This window comes from Macrotis lagotis, chromosome X (assembly GCF_037893015.1).
Source record: "Macrotis lagotis isolate mMagLag1 chromosome X, bilby.v1.9.chrom.fasta, whole genome shotgun sequence".
NCBI classification, from domain to species: domain Eukaryota; kingdom Metazoa; phylum Chordata; class Mammalia; order Peramelemorphia; family Peramelidae; genus Macrotis; species Macrotis lagotis.
Window position 1 is genome coordinate 224,671,175 of NC_133666.1, and position 19,170 is coordinate 224,690,344.

Consider the following 19,170-nt stretch of genomic DNA (forward strand, 5'->3'; position numbering starts at 1 on the left):
GGGCTCTGATAAATAGAAGTATGAATAGAACGATTTTACATACACACACACACACACACACACACACACACACACACACACATATCTAAGACTAATTATTAGGATGAGGGAAAAGGGAAAAAAGAAAGTTACTTGATAACTTATATTGAAAGGGAACAGCAAATCATATATGTTTCATGTGTAAGTATTTTTTCTATTCTACTATTGTAAAAATTCTTATTTTATCTCTTAATTTCAGAATGAAATAATTTTTTTTAAAAAGAGGAAAGGGAATAGTTCCTGAATGGTTGTCAATATCTATGATCTTCACTAAGATGATTCAGAAAGTTGGACTCATCAGAGGACCCACCCTCTTGAAATAACTTATAGAAGTTAGACAATCACATTACTAAACTCTTTTTTCCCTTTTTTCCCTCCCACTTTTCCCTAGGCTAGATTATTACAGAACTGGTCTGTTTATTGTAGTGGGGAGTGAGCTTCAATTTCTTAGTAAATATGATCACCAAATCAAGTCTTTTAGTCAGAAAAAAAAATTTAATTTCCAAGACAACTCTAACCCAAGAGTAAACCCAAGTTTGAGTCTGAAGATTTAGCCTTTAAGAGGAGGCAGCTAGGTGGTACAGTGGATAAAGCACCTGCCTTGGAGTCAGGACCTGAGTTGAAATCTGTCCTCAGACAGTTAATAATTGTCTAGATATGTGATCTCGGGCACACTGCCTTAAATAAATAATTTTTTAAAAAGAGTATTAAAAGAAGGGGTGGCTAAGTGGTACAGTGGATAGAGCACAGGCCGTGGAGTCAGGAGTACCTGAGTTCAAATCCAGTCTCAGACATTCAATAATTACCTAGCTGGGCAAGCCACTTAACCCCATTTGCCTTGCAAAAAAAAACCTACAAAAAAATAAAAGAGTATAAAAGAATCCCTTGACCAGCATCTTTATAGGGAAAAATTCACCGATAAAGTTGCAGAAGTCACAGAAGTTAAAGTCACATCATGAGGGAGCAAAAAGGTGGACGTGTGCCAACCTTAACTATTACAATGAGTAACTTAGACCATTTTGATAGAAAACAAAATGGAAATCTAAGAGGTTCAAAGGATGTTTCCCTTCTGTTAAGAGTCTTAAGACTTCAGAGGAACTTATATCACAAGGCCTTAAAGGGTCTCTGGGGAACTGAAAAGAAATATTGTACTAGCATATCAGTGCATTGCTTCTTCAGCAATTCTAAAATCTGTCTTCTGGGAGGCAAACCAGAGGTGAAACTATTAATTCTGGATGGGCTGTGTAGGACTTAGTGGGAAATGTGTTGTTCCTAAGGCAAGCCCAACTTCAGTTACTTATAAAAGGAATAATTCTGAATGTTCTATATTTTATACTTATTTATAGGAGTCCTCTGAATAATGTGTGTGTTTCTATAACACTATGGACTCCTATGCAGCCTTTGAACCTTCTTAGGAGTAAGATGAAGGCTGTCCTCTCTACCCTTATGCACCTTGAGTACTTGCCCCAGAATTTCCTAGGAAAGTCTAGCATCTGTGAGACTCAGAATCTTTGGGGATCCTTGGTCATAAGTTACACATGGAGTTGGAGTATATATGATCTAATCATTCAAAAACTTATAAAAATCTGTCTTTTAAGAATTGTTATATGCAAAAAAATTAAAATTTTTACCAGAAATAATTTGAATTCAGATGTGATGGTATATATGCTGTTCATAGAAGGTTTCTCTCCATCTTTTTCTCCATGAGTAATCACAATATAGGGGGAACCATTGATATAAAATGTCTGACAGCTTTTAGGATTTTGTATATTAATATCCTAAGAATAATCAATAAGAAAATGGTGAGAAATAGACAATAATCAGTTAGCTAATTTACTTAAATCTAAAAAAATTAAAATTTACCTCAACTTGAATAAAAATTCCTTGCCATCGGTAGAGAGAAGAAAATTGTTGGGAGGATATTCTTAACATTATACCATATACTGATTCTTCAAATTTAAAGAAACACCAGCTAGAGGCTAGATCAAAACTTTGAAGGACAGATAGTACATTGTTCATTCCCCCTGAAATAAAGTAGAGGGAAAAAATTACTACTAGAAAATTGTTGCAGCATTTTTAAATATTTTCTAAGTTTAATAAAAGATACTTTTGGATTCAGAGATCAATGAATGACTATATTTGTGAGATTACTATTCAGTTGTAGATTTTGCCCAGGTCAAAAAAAAAGTATTTCTAGCAATAATTTTCAAATTCTAACGCTTTAAAAAGTTGTGCTTGTAAGGAAATTATTTGACAGGGCTCTCTACCCCCCCAGACCTTGAAATAAATAACAAAAAAACTCCATGAAAAACTAAGTTTGAATCATAAAATCTTGCATATGAAAAAGTGATAAAAATATGCTAAATACATTAAAATTGCCACACAACAAAAAAAATCTTTAAAATAATCTATATGTATATGACATAGGTGGTACTAATAAAACAAAATAGTCAACCAATCTATATGTCTGCATTCTCTACCATAGATAATGTAGTTAAATTTTAGTAATAAATTCTTTATTATGTAACTGTATGATACACACTGTGCATACTGCATGTGTGTGTATTTAAGTCACAGTAATTTCATTGTGTCACATAAAGTCCCTTGAACATAGCAAGTAGTTTAAAAATGTTGAATCAAAAAATGAAGAAAATAAAAGAAAGAATATTAATGATATTTTTTAAAAAGGTACACACTATTATACAGCATGTCTCAGATATTATTTCAGGAGATAAAGACTATGCTGTTCATCCCATATCAGTTTGTTCAGTTTAATACTATCATACTATCACATATTTTAAAAATGGATATCTAAAACAGTATCTACCAGACATCCTAAGAGCCTTGTATTCTTTAACTGACCTTCCTGGTCAGAACTCTGAAGTAATAACCTGACGTATCCAAAAAAGTTTGGCATCCAAGAGAGAACTATGTATTGAATGACAGTTAAAATTTTCCATATTTCTTAATATATTTATTTTACATCTAACCAAATATTCATCAGACTCTGACTTCCCTTTTGAAATAGAGTGAAAAAATTACATTATGGAACCTTCAGTTTTGGAGAAATCCATGAAAAAGACACAAATCACATCAATTAGGAGATAGTAAGCAATAAATGACATAAATGTTGAAGCTTAACTTTTTTTTTGTAGATCAGAAACTATGCTGATATTGTGCCCTACTTAATCAAGCCGTCATGCTCTTAAATGCCTTTAACACATTCCTTTTCTAAAAAAATTAACTTGTGAAGTCATCTTCATACAAAATTAAACCTCTTGAAATTCTGCCACTATTTTTTCATAAAAAGGCTAAATGTTCTTGCCTAGTCAGATAAGAAACCAGATATATGTGATTAAAGAATACAGCTGATTTTCAAATATAAAATAATTCAGATAATGTAGTTATACCTTACACTGTTATTCAGTGTACAAAATTGGCAAGCAAGTTGAAGATCATGTACAAGGAATATTATCCTTAAAAATCCCTTTAAAACTCTCTGGAATACAATATACTATTTTTTTAACAACTGTAGCTAGAAAGGCACTAGTGTTTCTTCAAAGGCAGTAATCTCTATCTGAAAGTACCAGGTACAGTACAAATGTTTGTCTTAGAACTAATTAAAGATACATTTTATTTTTTATAGCACATGGAAAAGAGGAGAAATATGGTGTCAACACTTTAACTTAAAAGGAAGAAAATAACAACAGGTATAAACTTGGTGTTTTGTAAGACTGCTAATTAGAAGGGAAAATACTTTTGAAAGAGGTTCAATTAAAAGTGTAATTATTTTACACATAATCCTTTTTCTATTTCACTCAAAGATAATAGAGGCATAAGGAATGAAAAGAGAATCTAGCAGGGGTCTTCTAGCTGATTAGGAAGGGTTAGAATGTTCTAAGACTTTTTTCTCATTAATTTTCCCAGACCAAGCAGAATAAAAAGTTTATAGTTTGATGAAAAAAGAGATTTCTAGAATCATCCTGCACAGGTAAATATTCACAATGAGGCAACAATAGACTCAGCTGGAACAACTACTCAAAAAACGAACCAATACTTCTCTCTCTTCCTCCATCCTTCTCTCCCTCCCTCTCTTTATCTCTCTGTTTCTGTTTTTCTCAATCCCTGTCTCTTCCTCTCCTCCTCTGGTCCACATGTGCATAGATGAATTCTCAAAAGCTAAGGTTTGTGAAGCTATTGTAAGACTTTCTAAAATAAAATGAGTCCTGGAAAACCAACAGAATATGAAAAGTATTAGAACTTTAAAGTAGAAATTATTTTGTATTAATAAACATTTAAATTTTATTCATTTTTTCTCAACTTTCAACAATAAATAACTGAAGTGAAAATAGTTGAAAGGCATTCAAGAGAATGTAGGTTTTGTTTACATAAAGAACTGAACTTACTCATGCCAAAGGCAGTTTCAGATACTGTCTCCCACTCCACACTCACAGTTAAATTAAGCCCATTACTCCGAGACACATTTAAATAAACAGTCCTGTTAGTTTCTTCAATGGTGATAGATGTGGCTCTAAAAGTAATAAGTAGAATTGTAGAAAGTCAGAAAACAATCTCATTTTCATATCCATTAATAGTAATTACTCCACAGGCATAGAACAATGAGGCAGAACTGATGATAAATAAATTCTCTTTTAGGGAAGGATGCTATCACTTAGATATCTATAAAGTAGCTAGAGTGAATTGTGCACTCTGAGAGTTCAATAGAGACTTGTTAGGGTAGTAGAGATATGACCTTGGCCTGAAGACTGAGGAAGACCTTCCTTTCAACTACACTTGTGACACACACCGGCTATTTTTTTTCCTAGTGAGGCAACTACATTAATAAGGGGAGCTTTCTTATTGGGAGTATAATAATCAGTCAGGACCACCTTCCCTCGACCTATAAAAGAATTCAACAAATACATATGCATTATGGCATAAAAAATAAAATACTAAAATGTTTTCATGACATTAGGACAAGACTGAAAATAAATCAATGACTAAATTTATCTAAAAAAAAGTAAGCATATATTATTTAAATAGTTTGTCTCTCAAGAAATATCATACTGGGGGGCAGCTAGGTGGTGCAATGAATAGAGCACTGGCCCTGGAGTCAGGAGAACCTGAGTTCAAATATTACCTCAGACACTTCATAATTGCCTAGCTGTGTGACCTTGGGCAAGTCACTTAACCCCACTGCCTTAGTTAAATAAATTTTTTTTAAAAAAGAACTATCATACTGGAGGGCTGCTAAGTGGCACAGTGGATAGATCACTGACCCTTAATTCTGGAGGAACTGAGTTCAAAATAAGTAAGACACTTGATTCTTATTGACAGTGAGCAAGTCACTTAATTCCACTGGCTTGAAAAAAAAAGAATTATCAAACTGTCTGGAACAAAGATGATACATGATAATGTTTACTAAATTTGTGGAACTGAATTCTATAAAATAATAGGTGAGCTGAAAAATGCGAAAGATTATATCTATATTGGGACAATGGATATGGTATAAAGAATCCTGAATCTGAAGTCTGAATTCTAGACTTAAGTCTGTTTTTTTGTCATTTTCAAGCTATAGGATTTTGGAGCCAGTTTTGCCATGTAGATAATAATATCTTTCTTACATCCATACCCACATTGTAGGAAGGGACCATAATAGGTAGAGAGCTGACTTTGGAAACAACGAGATTAGCTCAAATCCCACCCTTTCTATATAATGGCTGCATGACCCTGTTGGCATCTAACATTTCAGGTTTGTAGACAACTCTCAACACTAAAAGCTATAGAGAAAATAACAACTTGCATTGATAGAAATGAGTTCCTTAATCTGGAATTCCCAATGCCAATGAAACCACAGTTCCAGTATCTATACCTATCCTTGCAATGGGAATTATAAATGAGGTAATGCCTTAGAAAATATTTTGAAAACTACAAAGTGCTATATAAATATAAGATATTACCAAAGAAAACAACTTATTTTTAAGAAAGTATATGCTGGAAAAACTCAGCAGCAAATGGAAATGTTGAACATATTCAAGTTAATTATATAATTAAACTATTCATATTTGGCAAAATAATTGCTTCGATCTTTTATTACATTTTCTCAATACTTTAAAATACTATGAAGGTCATTTTCAATGGAAATGTAAAAAATTGCACTAAACTCTTAGGACTGAATTTGTTTTGTTTTTACTTTGCAAGGCAAGGGGGTTAAGTGACTTGCCCAAGATCACAGAGCTAGTAAAGTATTAGGTGTCTGAGGCTATATTTCAACTCAGGTTCTCTTGACTCCAGGGTTGGTGCTTTATCTACTACACCACCTAGCTGCCCCCTTGTACTGGACTTATTCAGGTTACTGTTATCCTGTTCTCTCAAAGAAATTGGAATTCTGTATTTTCTTTGCTTTAGGGGAATACACCCTATTCAATATCAGAAACTTTAGTCTTTATATTAACTATACCTATTTTCAACTGCCCAAATACTGAACAGACCCAGTGGAGCTTGATTCTGCAAAACAGTTATGAGAGTCTGAATAGGTGTCCCTAGTCTCGCTCCTCCAGTTGGGTTGAACAAGGTGCAAATAAAATGTTCATCCATCTCTGGTTCTGCATCTAATATGGCAGATATGTGGAGAGTCTGCAAATAAAACAAGAAGATGACATCATTAACGTACAACTCCAACAAAGCACACAGTTTTTGACAACAAAATAATCCAGTCCATGGATTGTCTTATTATTTTCAGATTCTCATAATGTAGGAGCATATTTATGTAGCTGAAGGTTTTTATTGTCAGAATCTCTCAGTTCTTTCAGGTATTTAAGTGATAACTTACACAGCCAGCTTTTTCTTATTCTTAAAAGATCAGGTCAAAGTCCCAAAACTACAATTATCTTTTCATTATAGTAATCACACATTGACTTGTAATTTAGAGCACTTCATGAAGTCAAATATATCCCAACTTTATTCTTGAATACCACCTCATCATAGTATCAAAGTGACCTTGGCTTCTCAAAAGGAGTTAAGAAGCTCTGGAATGTTCAATATAATATGACCACTTGATGATGAATTTTTTGACCATGGAAACTCATGAAACAAATACATATTTGAAGCAGTTGAAGGTGTGTCCTTTTTAATTTCTAAAATAATAGTGGAGTATCAGTTGGAAAATGGAGCACAGAAATACTAAAAATACATAGGTTCACCTTGGGGAAGAAAACAAAGGTGATGGCCGAGCTGTTTTCATTATGTACCCCAAAATAAGATGCACCAGTTTGTAAAACTTGTTCATCTAATCTTGTAGTGCCCAGGATAAGCACAAGAAAAAGACTACCATGAATATAATGACAGTTTATATGGCAACACTTGCTACAAATGATGAAATAAAGCAATTTACCTCAAAATCAAGTTAACACACACACTTGGAAACTTCGCATACACAGTGAGAATTGAAAACAATGGTGGAAAATAGTGGGGAAATGTTCATGATAAAGAAGTAAAAGAGACCAGATTCTTATTGACTATTCTACCAGAGAAACAGCTTTAAGGTACAGCAAGACTTCAAGGATGGTGAACCAGGGCAAGTCTCTTAGGCAATTATGTAAATTTCCTCATCTGCAAAATTGGAATAAATAATAGCATCTGTCTCCAAAGGTTATTGTGAGGATCAAGTGAAATCATAAAAGTGTTTAGTATAATTCCTAGTACATAGGTAGTGCTATATTTGTAAAGTTTTTGTAAATTTTAAATGTACTATACATACTAGCTGTTATTATCATTATTATTATTCAGTAGCTATTGTTTATATAGTGTGAATAATTTCTAAAGAAAAGAGCTGTAAAGTACAAGACATAGCTAGCATCTAATATGTGTATTTTTGAATAGGTTATAATGCAATTTCAGTGAGAAAACATCATAATATATTTCATTCAAATTCTTTCCATCATTCTCCAAGTAGCAACTTTTATATACATATAAGATATTGACTCTGATAAAAATGCTGATACAAGTCATATTCTATTTAACTAGAATCTTGCCAAAGATACATGGATAACTAAGGCATCATGGTAAAGGTAGATACTTTGGTTTCATAATGATATATATATATATATGTACATATATATATAAAATGATGATTTTTTAAAAGCAATGCTGGAAAATATAGGATATCTAGGTACAGCAGCGTAGATCTCTAAAACAAAAACATAAGCAACTATATTACTTAAATAATCTCACTCATTAGTTTACAAGTGAGTAGAAACAGGAAACTATTTGAATAAAAATAATAAGTATAATTTCTTTATTTAAAAGTTGACCATTTATAACCCATCTTATTTCCAAAAGAGCTTGAAGCAGTTAATAAAAATGATATTTTATTCTTTACTATCTGCAAATGTCCTACCTTAAATCGAACTCCTTCTTCTAAAACAATATATCCTTTTGAAGGGGTCAGATCTTCAGACAGCTTTGAAGAATTTACTTCAGTTACAGTAAATTGAACAGTCACAGTTCCAAACAACCCTTGAGCAGGTTCTCGAATGATATATAACATTGCAACACTTTCTTGAATATAGAGGGCCACTGGTTCTCGTAGGAAGAAGTGTTCACTATTATTAAATGACAGAACTCCAGGACCATCATCATTGGCAAGTACAGTAATTAAAGCTATCAAAATAAAAATAAAATGTATGAAATCAATATATAATGTGCTCTAAATGCTGAGCACTTGGAATCCACTCAGTTGAGTACTTGTTAAATTGAAATGAACTCTTCCAAATGGAGAGGGCTGAGGGGAGAAGCAGAAAAGGCAGGAAAAGAGAGACAAGACAGAAGTGATTGAATGAATGAAAAAAATATTTATTAAGATGTGAGCTAGGGGCAACTAGGTGGCACGGTGGATAGAGCACCTGCCCTGTAGTCAGGAGTACCTGAGTTCAAATCTGGCCTCAGACACTTAATAATTATCTAGCTGTGCAGCCTTGGGCAAGCCACTTAACCCCATTGCCTTGCAAAAAAAAAAAAAAAAAGATGTGACCTAAGCATTGGGGACAAAAATCAAAAAGATAGAAAGATCTAATATTCCTTAGGGACTACAGAAAAGAAAATGATAATGTATCTTCTTTAGAGGCATTTCTTCTGATAAAACTTATCTATTTCTTATTTTGAACCATCTGACTAGGACTCTGGTAGTTAGAATCAGAGAAAGATAATAATAAAAAATAAAAAAATAAAAATAAAACAAAGAATCAGAGAAAGAGAAAGAAGTCTGGTAGGAAGGAAACAGTAGGGGAAGACAAGAGTGCAGAGAGGGGATAAAGGAGAGAATATGTAATAAATAATCTAATAAAAACACAATTAAGAATACTTAAAGTGAGAACAGTGAAAGAGATGGAATGAATTAACAAAAACTACATACTAAATTCTTTGAAAATCATCATATGTACTTTAGACTTTCATCCATGAGGTCCTGCATAGAAGTCTAGGAGAACCGTACTGCCCAGCCTAGAATCACAAAATATCGGAGGCAAAAGGGACTATAGAGATAACTTAGCCTAACCTTCTTTTCTTGAACATGGAGGGCACTAATTATTAACTTAAACTACAGAGCTAGTGTGCATCTGAGCCCAGAACTTGAACACATCCAGATCTCAAGTCTATTAATCATCCCATATGTCACTTCAGGCCTTTGCTTCTGGTTTTCCACTGATAAAGTACATCAGAAAATACAAAGAAACTCTAAAAAAGAATAAGAACACCATAATCCACTATCAAGCAACTAGATGGTATAAAGTACTGGGCTATCAGTCAGGAATACTCGTCTTCCTGAGTTCAAATCTGACTTCAAATACTTACTAGCTGTGTGATCCTGGGCAAGTGACTTAACCCTGTTTGCCTCAGTTTTCTCATCTGTAAAAGGAACTGGAGAAGGAAATGGCAAACCCCTTCAGTATCTGTCAAGAAAACCCCAGATGGGGGTCACGAAGAGTCAGATAAAACTGAAAAACAACTAAACCACAAGAATTAGCCACTATTTCAATACTTAGGACTTATGTAGTATTTTAAGGTTTGTGAAGTCCTTTATAAATATTTCACTTGATCATAACTTGATCATCACTTGATCATAACATGCACACTAAGCCTAAGAGAGGTTATAAAACTTGCCCAGGATTAAATACCTACTAAATGATTTAAACTCCTCCTATATTTTATGTGACACTTCCATCCCCCATCTTATTCATTTGAACAATTTCTAAAAACAGAGTTTTTCCCTGCATAATTTTCTTTTTTCTTCCTTTTTTTTAAGGTTATTGCAAGGTAAGTGGGCTTAAGTGGCTTGTCCAAGGCCACACAGCTAGGTAATTATTAAGTGTCTGAGGCCAGATTTGACCTCAAGTATTCCTGACTCCAGAGACAGTGCTCTATCCCCTGTACCACCTAGCTGCCCCTCTACATAATTTCCTTGAGAAATTTCATTCCAGCTTTGAAAGAACCATGCAGATTCATGCAACTCTTCAAGAGTCTTAAGAACCTCAATTTTAAAGCTAGAAATAATAATACATGAAAATCAAGAGATCAGGTTCTTAACATTCTTTACGTTTTTCTCCATAACTTTTTTCTCTGTTGAAGATTTCAGATAAAGGTCTAAGTATTTTGCATTTGTATTATGAGAAAAAAAAGGAGATAAAGGGCTTAATTGAAGGAACAAAAAGACACTAACTAAAGTACTGGTCACCCATATAATTTCTTCATTTATACTGTTCTTCACCAATTTCTTACCTTCCCAGAAGTCAGCAAACAATTATGATTCTCAATTCTTGTCAGCTCACAATTATGTCATGAGGAATTATGGAACCCTGAATATCTCAGTGGAAATGCTACAAAAAAGTTGGGAGTTTCATAGGTGGGAGTCTTATTTGAGTTCAAGGTCTGATAGATTGTAAAAGGCAGCATAGGGATCATGGTCAAGTTTTGTCATCACTCAATAGATTCAGAGGATGAAGTGAAATATAATGACAGGGATCTGTTCAACATTCCATTGCACTTTCAACCCTATAATATAGCTAAGAAGATAATACTGAATTAAGCTGTTAGTTGTTTTTCCCCCTAGGTTATGCACTTATCAACGGAAATGACATTAAAAAACATTCATTGTCATCTGTTTTGTCACTGCATCTTAGGGACATCTAGGCATTTCCATCTGACTTGCGTCTAAACCTCCTCAACCTGTCCTCTCCCCCCAGTAGTATGTTGCTTCTGGAGAGAAGAAGCTGTCCTACTTTTCAATTTGGATCCTCAGTTTTTCCCATACAGTAAATTCTTAATAAATATGCATTCATTCAAGCAACTAGCAACAAAAGTAAGGGAAAATCTAAATGTAATCACTACTTTTTAACCACTTTCAATCTTATTTCCTACTCTTCTTTCCTTAATCCTAACAACTACATTGGCATACAAACAGTGATACAAACACAAGTGTACATTTTCCATTGTGATGCAAATACTTAAACATTTTTTATCTAGATTAGCAGAAAAGCAGACCAAATCCTCTAGTATTGTCTAATCTTTCTCACCACTTCACTCTTCTTTGATTTAGAATAATTTTAAAAATTAGAGAAAAATGAAGGGAAATTTTATGAGAAAATATGATTTCATCACCTGTTGTATTTTCCCCCAGCTCAAGTCCAGGAGAGGGATTAGTTAAAATGACCAGAAAATTCTCATCTCCTTCAGGAATTTCATCATCAAGAACTGTGATCTTGACATTTTTATATCTTTCTCCATCAGCAAAATGAAGAATCTGGTCACAAAAACACAAGTAGCATTAAAATGAAAAGAACCAATATTTGATATGCAGTGCTTGCTTAGAAAATAAAACACAGTATGGTGGCTTGCAGTGATGTTCTAAGGTTCACTTTATGATTCTGGCACTTAATAGCAAGAAGGTCTTACATTACACCTCAGTCTAAGGTTTCTTTTTAAGACACAGCATAATACCACATCTTCACCTCCTGCATTACTCAAATAATTTCTTTGGTCAAACCCCAATTTCAAATCCAACATCAAACACACTAACTAGGAAATCCTGGATAAGTCACTTAAGCCTTCTTTGTCTCAGTTCCTCATCTATAAAATGGAAATAATAATAGCACCTACCTACTAGAGTTGTTTTTGAGGATTAAATGAGTTATTATTTATAAAGTGGTTAAAATCCTTAAGGTGCTATTTAAATGTCAGTTATTTTTATTACTATTACTATTGTCAATATAATTTTGCAAGGCAAAGGTATTAAGTTGCTTGCCCAAGGCCACACAGCTAGGTAATTATTAAGTGTCTAAGGCCATATTTGTATTGTCAATATTTTTAAACTGAACTTCAAAGGTAATGTGATTTTATATTGAGCGTGCTTTAATGAGATTAGAATCTCTTGTTATAAATTTTATTTTAATATTCTAATATCACATTTTGGTTGAAAGCATTTAATATAAACAGACTTCTTACAAGTTCACATGGAAATACTGCAATAAAATTATCTGTTGAAAAAAAATAAAATCTTTGTATTTTTCTTACTCAATATGGTTCATAGTATTAAAATGATTAATAGGATTCTTTGCTTGACTTCTTGGAAATTACAATCAACCAGAGCTTATAGAAAAATGCATATGGATCAATACAATACAAAATCAAGTTTGTTAAATGCATAAAAAGTACAAAGTGCTAGGATATCAGATGAGTCCTTGACAAATACACTGGGATGGCCACTGATGGTATAAGAATCTTCATCTGCTTAGAGAATACTCCTACAGAGAATAGCATCAGTTACCCTCAAAAGCATCCAGTTACTTTATAGTAGCCTCCACAATCTAAGCCTCAAATATGAACAACAGTAGATGAAACTCAACTAGTGGAGAAATTCCACGGTTAATGTCATTTCATGGGAAAATCTCTTCAGTCATACCATGGATTATAGAGTTAAGAGGTCTAAAAAAACGAAGATGAGAGGACCTGGTTGGAATGTTTAGTCAAAAATTAATAGGTTGAGAAAGGCTCAATGGAGTAACTTTTTCTTCTTTCTGTGATTTCTTTGGCATATAGACCTAGCAGAGATATACTGCTGGATTAAAGGGCATGCACAATTTATGATGCAGAATCGTAAATTTTGGGGAGCTAATTCCAGTAATCTCTCCAAAAGCTGTCATTCTCTTTTTGTCTTGGTTAGTTTTGTCTATTTAAAGATAGAAGAGGAAGACAATTTAAAAATCTACTTTAGAATTTAAAACCCTCAAGCATTTTAAAAAATAAAGCATGACCAATTACTTTGGCAAAAATGTCAAATTCCTTGAAAATAATAATGATTGATTTTGTGAAGTCACAAATATTATAACTAATTACAATGAGAGTTGTCTACTAAGTTGTCTATACTAAAGTGGACATTGCTATAATTCAGGACCTCATTAATTCTCATCTGGCTAAAATAAAGCTTTCTAATGGAACTCTTTGTTTCTAGTCTCTTCCTTCTCAAATTCATTCTTTATTAGGATCTTTGAAGGCAAAGGTCTGAAAATGTCATTCCTAAGACTCTCCCAATTTTTACCTATTCTGTAGGACCAAGGTCTTCTTAAGTCTGATTCAAAACTGCCTCTCAAGGCTATTTCCCACTACTTCTGTTTTATGTATTTTACATTTCAGTCAGTAATCCCCAGTTTCATCCAATCACCATCTGCCTCCATGTAATGATGCAGTACTCTAAGACCAGCTAGTCCAATCCATAAATAGAGGATAATCAGTGTTTGCCTAGGATTTCTAATTAAGGGAAACAAACTAGATGCAGTCAATTCCATTTCTGTATAGCTCAAAGTGTTTCTTACATACTGTAAAAACATGCCTCTCTGACATTTCTGGAATCTCTACCCATCACTCCAGTCTTGCTAGACTTTAAGTTTCCCATAGCCCCTACCACAAGATAGCTATGTTGAAAGAGAAAACTCACAGTACCGAATGTGGTGGTGGAGGGGAAATGCTAGAGAGATGTCTGTGAGCACATCAATGAATTCAGATGATTTTCTTTACTTATAGGCACCACATCTTATCATGGCAAAGCAGGATTTTTTTAATTGAAAAGTAAATACAATACTTATAAAATAGAGAACTGCATTGAGCTCATTGTATAAACTCAATTATAAGTCCCATTAAAATTATAATACTCAAATTTTATTTTAAGATTGAGCTGCATATAGATTTTCTGTCTCTACTAGGTTTATACTGTCATGACCTCAATACAATCTTCAAAACCATGAATGATTTTGATTCCTACCATTGGAGTAAATATATAATCCATTCCTAGTTGTGCTTCCAAATTCTGTGCATATACAAACAAGGACACATGGCCAAGTGATTCTCCAACCCTGTGTGCCACCAATGTTAAACTTTCTTGTGATTCATGTATTTCAAACCTAAAAGAAAAATAAGAAAAAATCCACTTTCCTTCACGTGTGCTGATGGTGGTAAAGTTGCAAAAATCACATATAGTCACAAAACAAATTCAGCTAACTGCTTTAATTCAATTATAGGAACTACCTGGTATTGTGCCATTCAATTTTCCCTCTGGTTCCATCATTAGCATCAATAATAATTTGTGCCGTTAAGCCTTCTGAATCTAAAAAGCAAAACAAACACAGGGAGCAGTGATGATTATATATTGATCATTTTTATTATTGTTGTTCAGTTATTTTAAATATGTTCAACTCTTCATGAGGCCATTTGGGGTTTTCTTGGTAGAGATACTGGAGTGGTTTGCCATTTCCTTCTCCAGGTCAGTTTATAGATGAGGATTACTGAGGCAAATAGGGTTAAGTGATATGTTCATTTCACACAATTTGTAAGTGTCTAGGCCAGATTTTAACTCAGTGAAATGAGTCTTCCTAAGTCTAGACTCAACATTCAATTCATTTACCACCTAGCTGCTCTGGGGATAAAAATAAGAACAACAACAACAATAACTGTTTACATTTCCTTTACAAAAGTTTGCAAAATATTTACATATATTTCTAATTTAATCCTCACAGCAATCCTATAAATTATATGTTATTATTACTTCCATTTTATAGATTAAGAAATTTAAGTGACTTTCCAAAGATCACAGAAATAAATTTAAAGGGAGGATTCAAATTCCAATCCCTCTGACTCTAAGTTTAACACTTTATCCACACTAAACCTATATTTATTCACTATACTTGGACCATACAAGATTCTGATTTCTACAAGGTGATAGGCAAAATTAGATAGTTGTTTTAAGCAGTCTACATAGATATTAAGATACAATGTCAGAATGGTGTCATGTGAAGTGCACTGGATTTAGAACTGTAAAATTCTAAAAACTGTGTGACCTCAGGGAAGTCACTGAGGCATGGAGAAAAAGTACTGACACCAGAGTCAAAGGGCCAGAGATAAAATCCTTGCTCTGATGTTTACCACCCATGTGACCCTAGACAAGTCATTTAATTTGACTGGGCCTCTGTTTCCCCTTCTGTAAAATAAGAAGGTTGTACTAGAGATTGTCTCTGGAACCCATTCCAGTTTCACTAGGATCCTTCTGGGTTTTCCATTTCCTCATCTATGAAATGAGGAATCTGGATTAAATCAGCCTTAGAGGCCCATTCACCTCCAAGCACTATGATTCTATGAAAATTTAAGAACAGAAAGTATACAATAAGGAAGAGTTGGGGAGCCTTTACTTTTTCTATAACAATATGAGAAGCAGAAGGAAGAGAAAAATCAGTTTAATTTGGTTTGGTATTTTATTATATTTTGTTTTTAAGTGAGAAAGATTAAAAAAAGAAACTGACTCTTCAGCTAAGAATAAGGAATACAACTCTGTATACGAAATACAATAATATTTTAAAACATATAGCAATATCACCTATCCAAAATGTTGCTAAGAACTAAAATCAATGTGATGTTGGCAATGTGCTAACATTCATGCATTTTATTTATAACAGATTCTCTCACTCAGAACCTCTTTAACTTTGCACACTCATCTAAAATGTTTAGTTATTTGGTTTCCAAACCAATGAGCAGATTGAAATAGAAAGTTTCAAAAGGCTGAATATACCAGAAGAGAAAATGAAAGCCTGATATGAGGAAGAAATAAAAAAACTCCATATATATGACCTTAAAAATCTTAATTATGCAAATCCATGCAATAAGGAGATAAACAATACCATACTAACAGATCCTGCTTATAGGCTGCATTCCACTAAGCAACAGATAAACTATATGATCCTCATATAATAATTTTTCATTTTTGGTTTACTTTGTCAAAGAAGGAAGTGAGATCTGTAACACTTTTAAGAAACATGTCCCCTTCTTTTTGGTTAAAATGGCACTTTTCATTCATAAATGGTGCAAGTGTTGGGAAATTTTGGCTATCCAGAACAATTCATTACCCAAAGGTTTCTAATTGCTAAGATTTTATTGAAATTTATAACATTGCCAGTCATGGGACAGGAGGACTAAGAGGAAGCATGAGTGTGATTCAGGTAATATGATATAGTAAAAAAGGGTTATGGACTTGGACTCATAAAACCTAGAGGCAAATACCAGAGCAGAAGATTTGTGACCAAGGCAATGTATCAATTATGGGTCTCAGTTTCCTTATCTGCTAACTGGAGGAAGTAATATCTGTCTGTACTACCCTATAATGTGGGAAAAGTTCTTAATAAATGTTAAAGCATTTTGTGAATGTGATTAAATTTGAAATAATAATCTGACTAGTCCTTATTCCTAAATCCTTAATTGATTAATGAGTACACATTTTAAGAATTTTCTTTAATTTTCCCAGAGATTCCATAGCAGACTGATATTGGAAATAATATTGTCTGGGCTGCAACTTCAGGGACCATTACATTATTTGGATAGATGAAATCAAGTCTAGAATAAAATTAGGCTCTCAAGCTGTAGTTTATCCATCTTTGGTATGAACATGTAATCCAATGAACTTGAGGAATGGAATCATTTGGATGAAAGGCAATGCCTTTCCATTTGTAAAAGAAGTATTAGACCTCTATAGTCATAATCTACAATAAGATGAAAATAATTATTTACAAATAAATATTGAAGGCTCCCAGAAATTGTACCTCAGATCTAGAATGAATCATTTTTTCTTTTCTATTGCTTATATCACTATCCTCAATATTCTGTTTCTTTCTGTTAAAAGAGCCCTGACCTTTCTTAACCCATCATGTCTTCTAGCCAAGAATTGAAGAGTGGCCATAACTGGAGTCTCCGGCTGATGTCTGTCTACTGTGATTACCTCCTCTTTGACAATAGGATTTTTAGCAATCATGCTCTCTTCCAACCCTACTGGACCTTCAGAAGAGTTGAAGTTCAAGGGACTCTTGCTTAACTAGGTTGACTACAGTTGCATGACCTTCAAGTTTCCAAATATTTATCAGGAATTTGCCCTAAATTTTGATATATTTGTTATAGATTCTAAATAGAGCTTAATATTTATAAATGTGCATAAAGATTTACCTTTCAGTCTGTAACGAATTAACTGAATGATTTCTAAAAGCATGCAAAGGAAACATAAGAAAAGTTTTAAAAAGAGAGAGATTATAACAAGATTGCTGTTTAACAAAAAAAAATGGTGAATTATGATCATTCTCTAATTAAGAATTAAAAAGAAAATGAACTAACTGAATTTAAACAACAGGATATCAACTTACATAAACAAATTAAAGCACTAATTATTGCTTGAGAAAAACAAATTTATATTGGTAGATAGACAAATATGAAAATTACACATAAAATAATTATGACAGATCCAAAACTTTATAAAATTAAAAAGTTTATTACATCACACATTATTCAAAAATCTTAAAATTAAAGAGAAATCTAAATTAAAGCCTAAAGTAATTATTTTTTATTTATTCTTAACATTATATGAAATATTAGAATAAAATCATTGACCAACACAAAATAAATTAATTTGTATAAGGCTGATTGAAAAGTAAGAAAATTATACCTAGTCTAGGAGGGAACGAAGTCAAAGGAGCCATGATAAGTTCAACTGATGTTAAATTGACCAGAAAGTATTCTTCTAGTTCTGGTATGTCATCCTGAAAAAGCACACACATTAGTCTTTTCATTATCCTCTCAAAGTAGTTTTGCTTGACATAGGCTGCTTTGTAAATTATCTTGTTGATGTTCATATTAAAATGGTCTTAAGGGAAATATCAAGTTATAAAAATGAGATGGAAAAGACATTTGCCTTATTCTTATGTCTAAAAGTATTCATAGTAATGATAGTTGATAGATGTCAATCAGACCAAATAAGTATTATCAAAATTGTCTCTAAGATAGAATGTTCATAAAAAGTTTCAGTGGGGATGAAAGACTGGAAAATCGTATCATTATAAATTACTTATGAACCAATACCATGCTAAATATTCACCATGTATTTCTGATGGAGACAAACAAGGGAAATAGGAGAGATAAGGTCAGGTAGGTCTAATTAAAATTTGACAAGTGCTTGGTTTTTTATTTCATTTAATTAAGTCATTTATTAAGTGTTTACTAGTGGTATAATACTGTGCTAGGCTGGACAAATAGATAGAAATCTATATATCAATAGGGAAAAGGCTAAGATTTCAATAACATCTACCTCTTGTCAATACCATGGTTAAAGATAAATTGCATAATGGATGAAAATAAAAGAAGCAGTTCCTTCATCTTCCCTACCAATTTTTTTTATCACAAAACTATTAAGTTGACTTTTTTTGTTTGTTTGCTTTTGCAAAACAGTGGGGTTAAATAACTTGCCCAAGGTCATACAGCTAGGTAATAATTGTCTGACTCCAAGACCAGTGCTCTATGCACTGCACCACCTAGCTACACCAAGACTATTAGGTTTTTCTTTTTTTTTTTTTTTTTGGCAAGGTAAATAGGGTTAAGTGGCTTGCCCAAGGCCACACAGCTAGGTAATTATTAAATGTCTGAGACCGGATTTGAACCCAGGTACTCCTGACTCCAGGGCTGGTGCTTTATCCACTGCGCAACCTAGCCACCCGACTATTAGGTTTTAATAAGTAATGTGGGAAGCAAAAAAAGAGAAACAATTCAGAGCAATATTGTAAA

The 19,170-nt window shown here is 33.1% G+C and overlaps 1 protein-coding gene across 4 annotated transcripts in view; it reads right to left on the bottom strand.

The window, feature by feature from the left end:
* The window catches only part of LOC141502675 (adhesion G-protein coupled receptor V1-like), a 456,940-nt gene that overhangs the window by 263,565 nt on the left and 174,205 nt on the right, over positions 1-19,170 (bottom strand). For all 4 annotated transcript variants that reach the window (XM_074207517.1, XM_074207518.1, XM_074207514.1 and 1 more), the window contains 9 exons: positions 18,059-18,152; positions 14,611-14,689; positions 14,348-14,486; positions 11,692-11,833; positions 8,438-8,700; positions 6,500-6,675; positions 4,446-4,570; positions 1,903-2,063; positions 1,671-1,817 (listed from right to left, as the gene is read on the bottom strand). In XM_074207517.1, the coding sequence (XP_074063618.1) occupies positions 1,671-1,817; positions 1,903-2,063; positions 4,446-4,570; positions 6,500-6,675; positions 8,438-8,700; positions 11,692-11,833; positions 14,348-14,486; positions 14,611-14,689; positions 18,059-18,152 (1,326 nt within the window). The remainder of the gene's footprint in view (positions 1-1,670; positions 1,818-1,902; positions 2,064-4,445; positions 4,571-6,499; positions 6,676-8,437; positions 8,701-11,691; positions 11,834-14,347; positions 14,487-14,610; positions 14,690-18,058; positions 18,153-19,170) is intronic.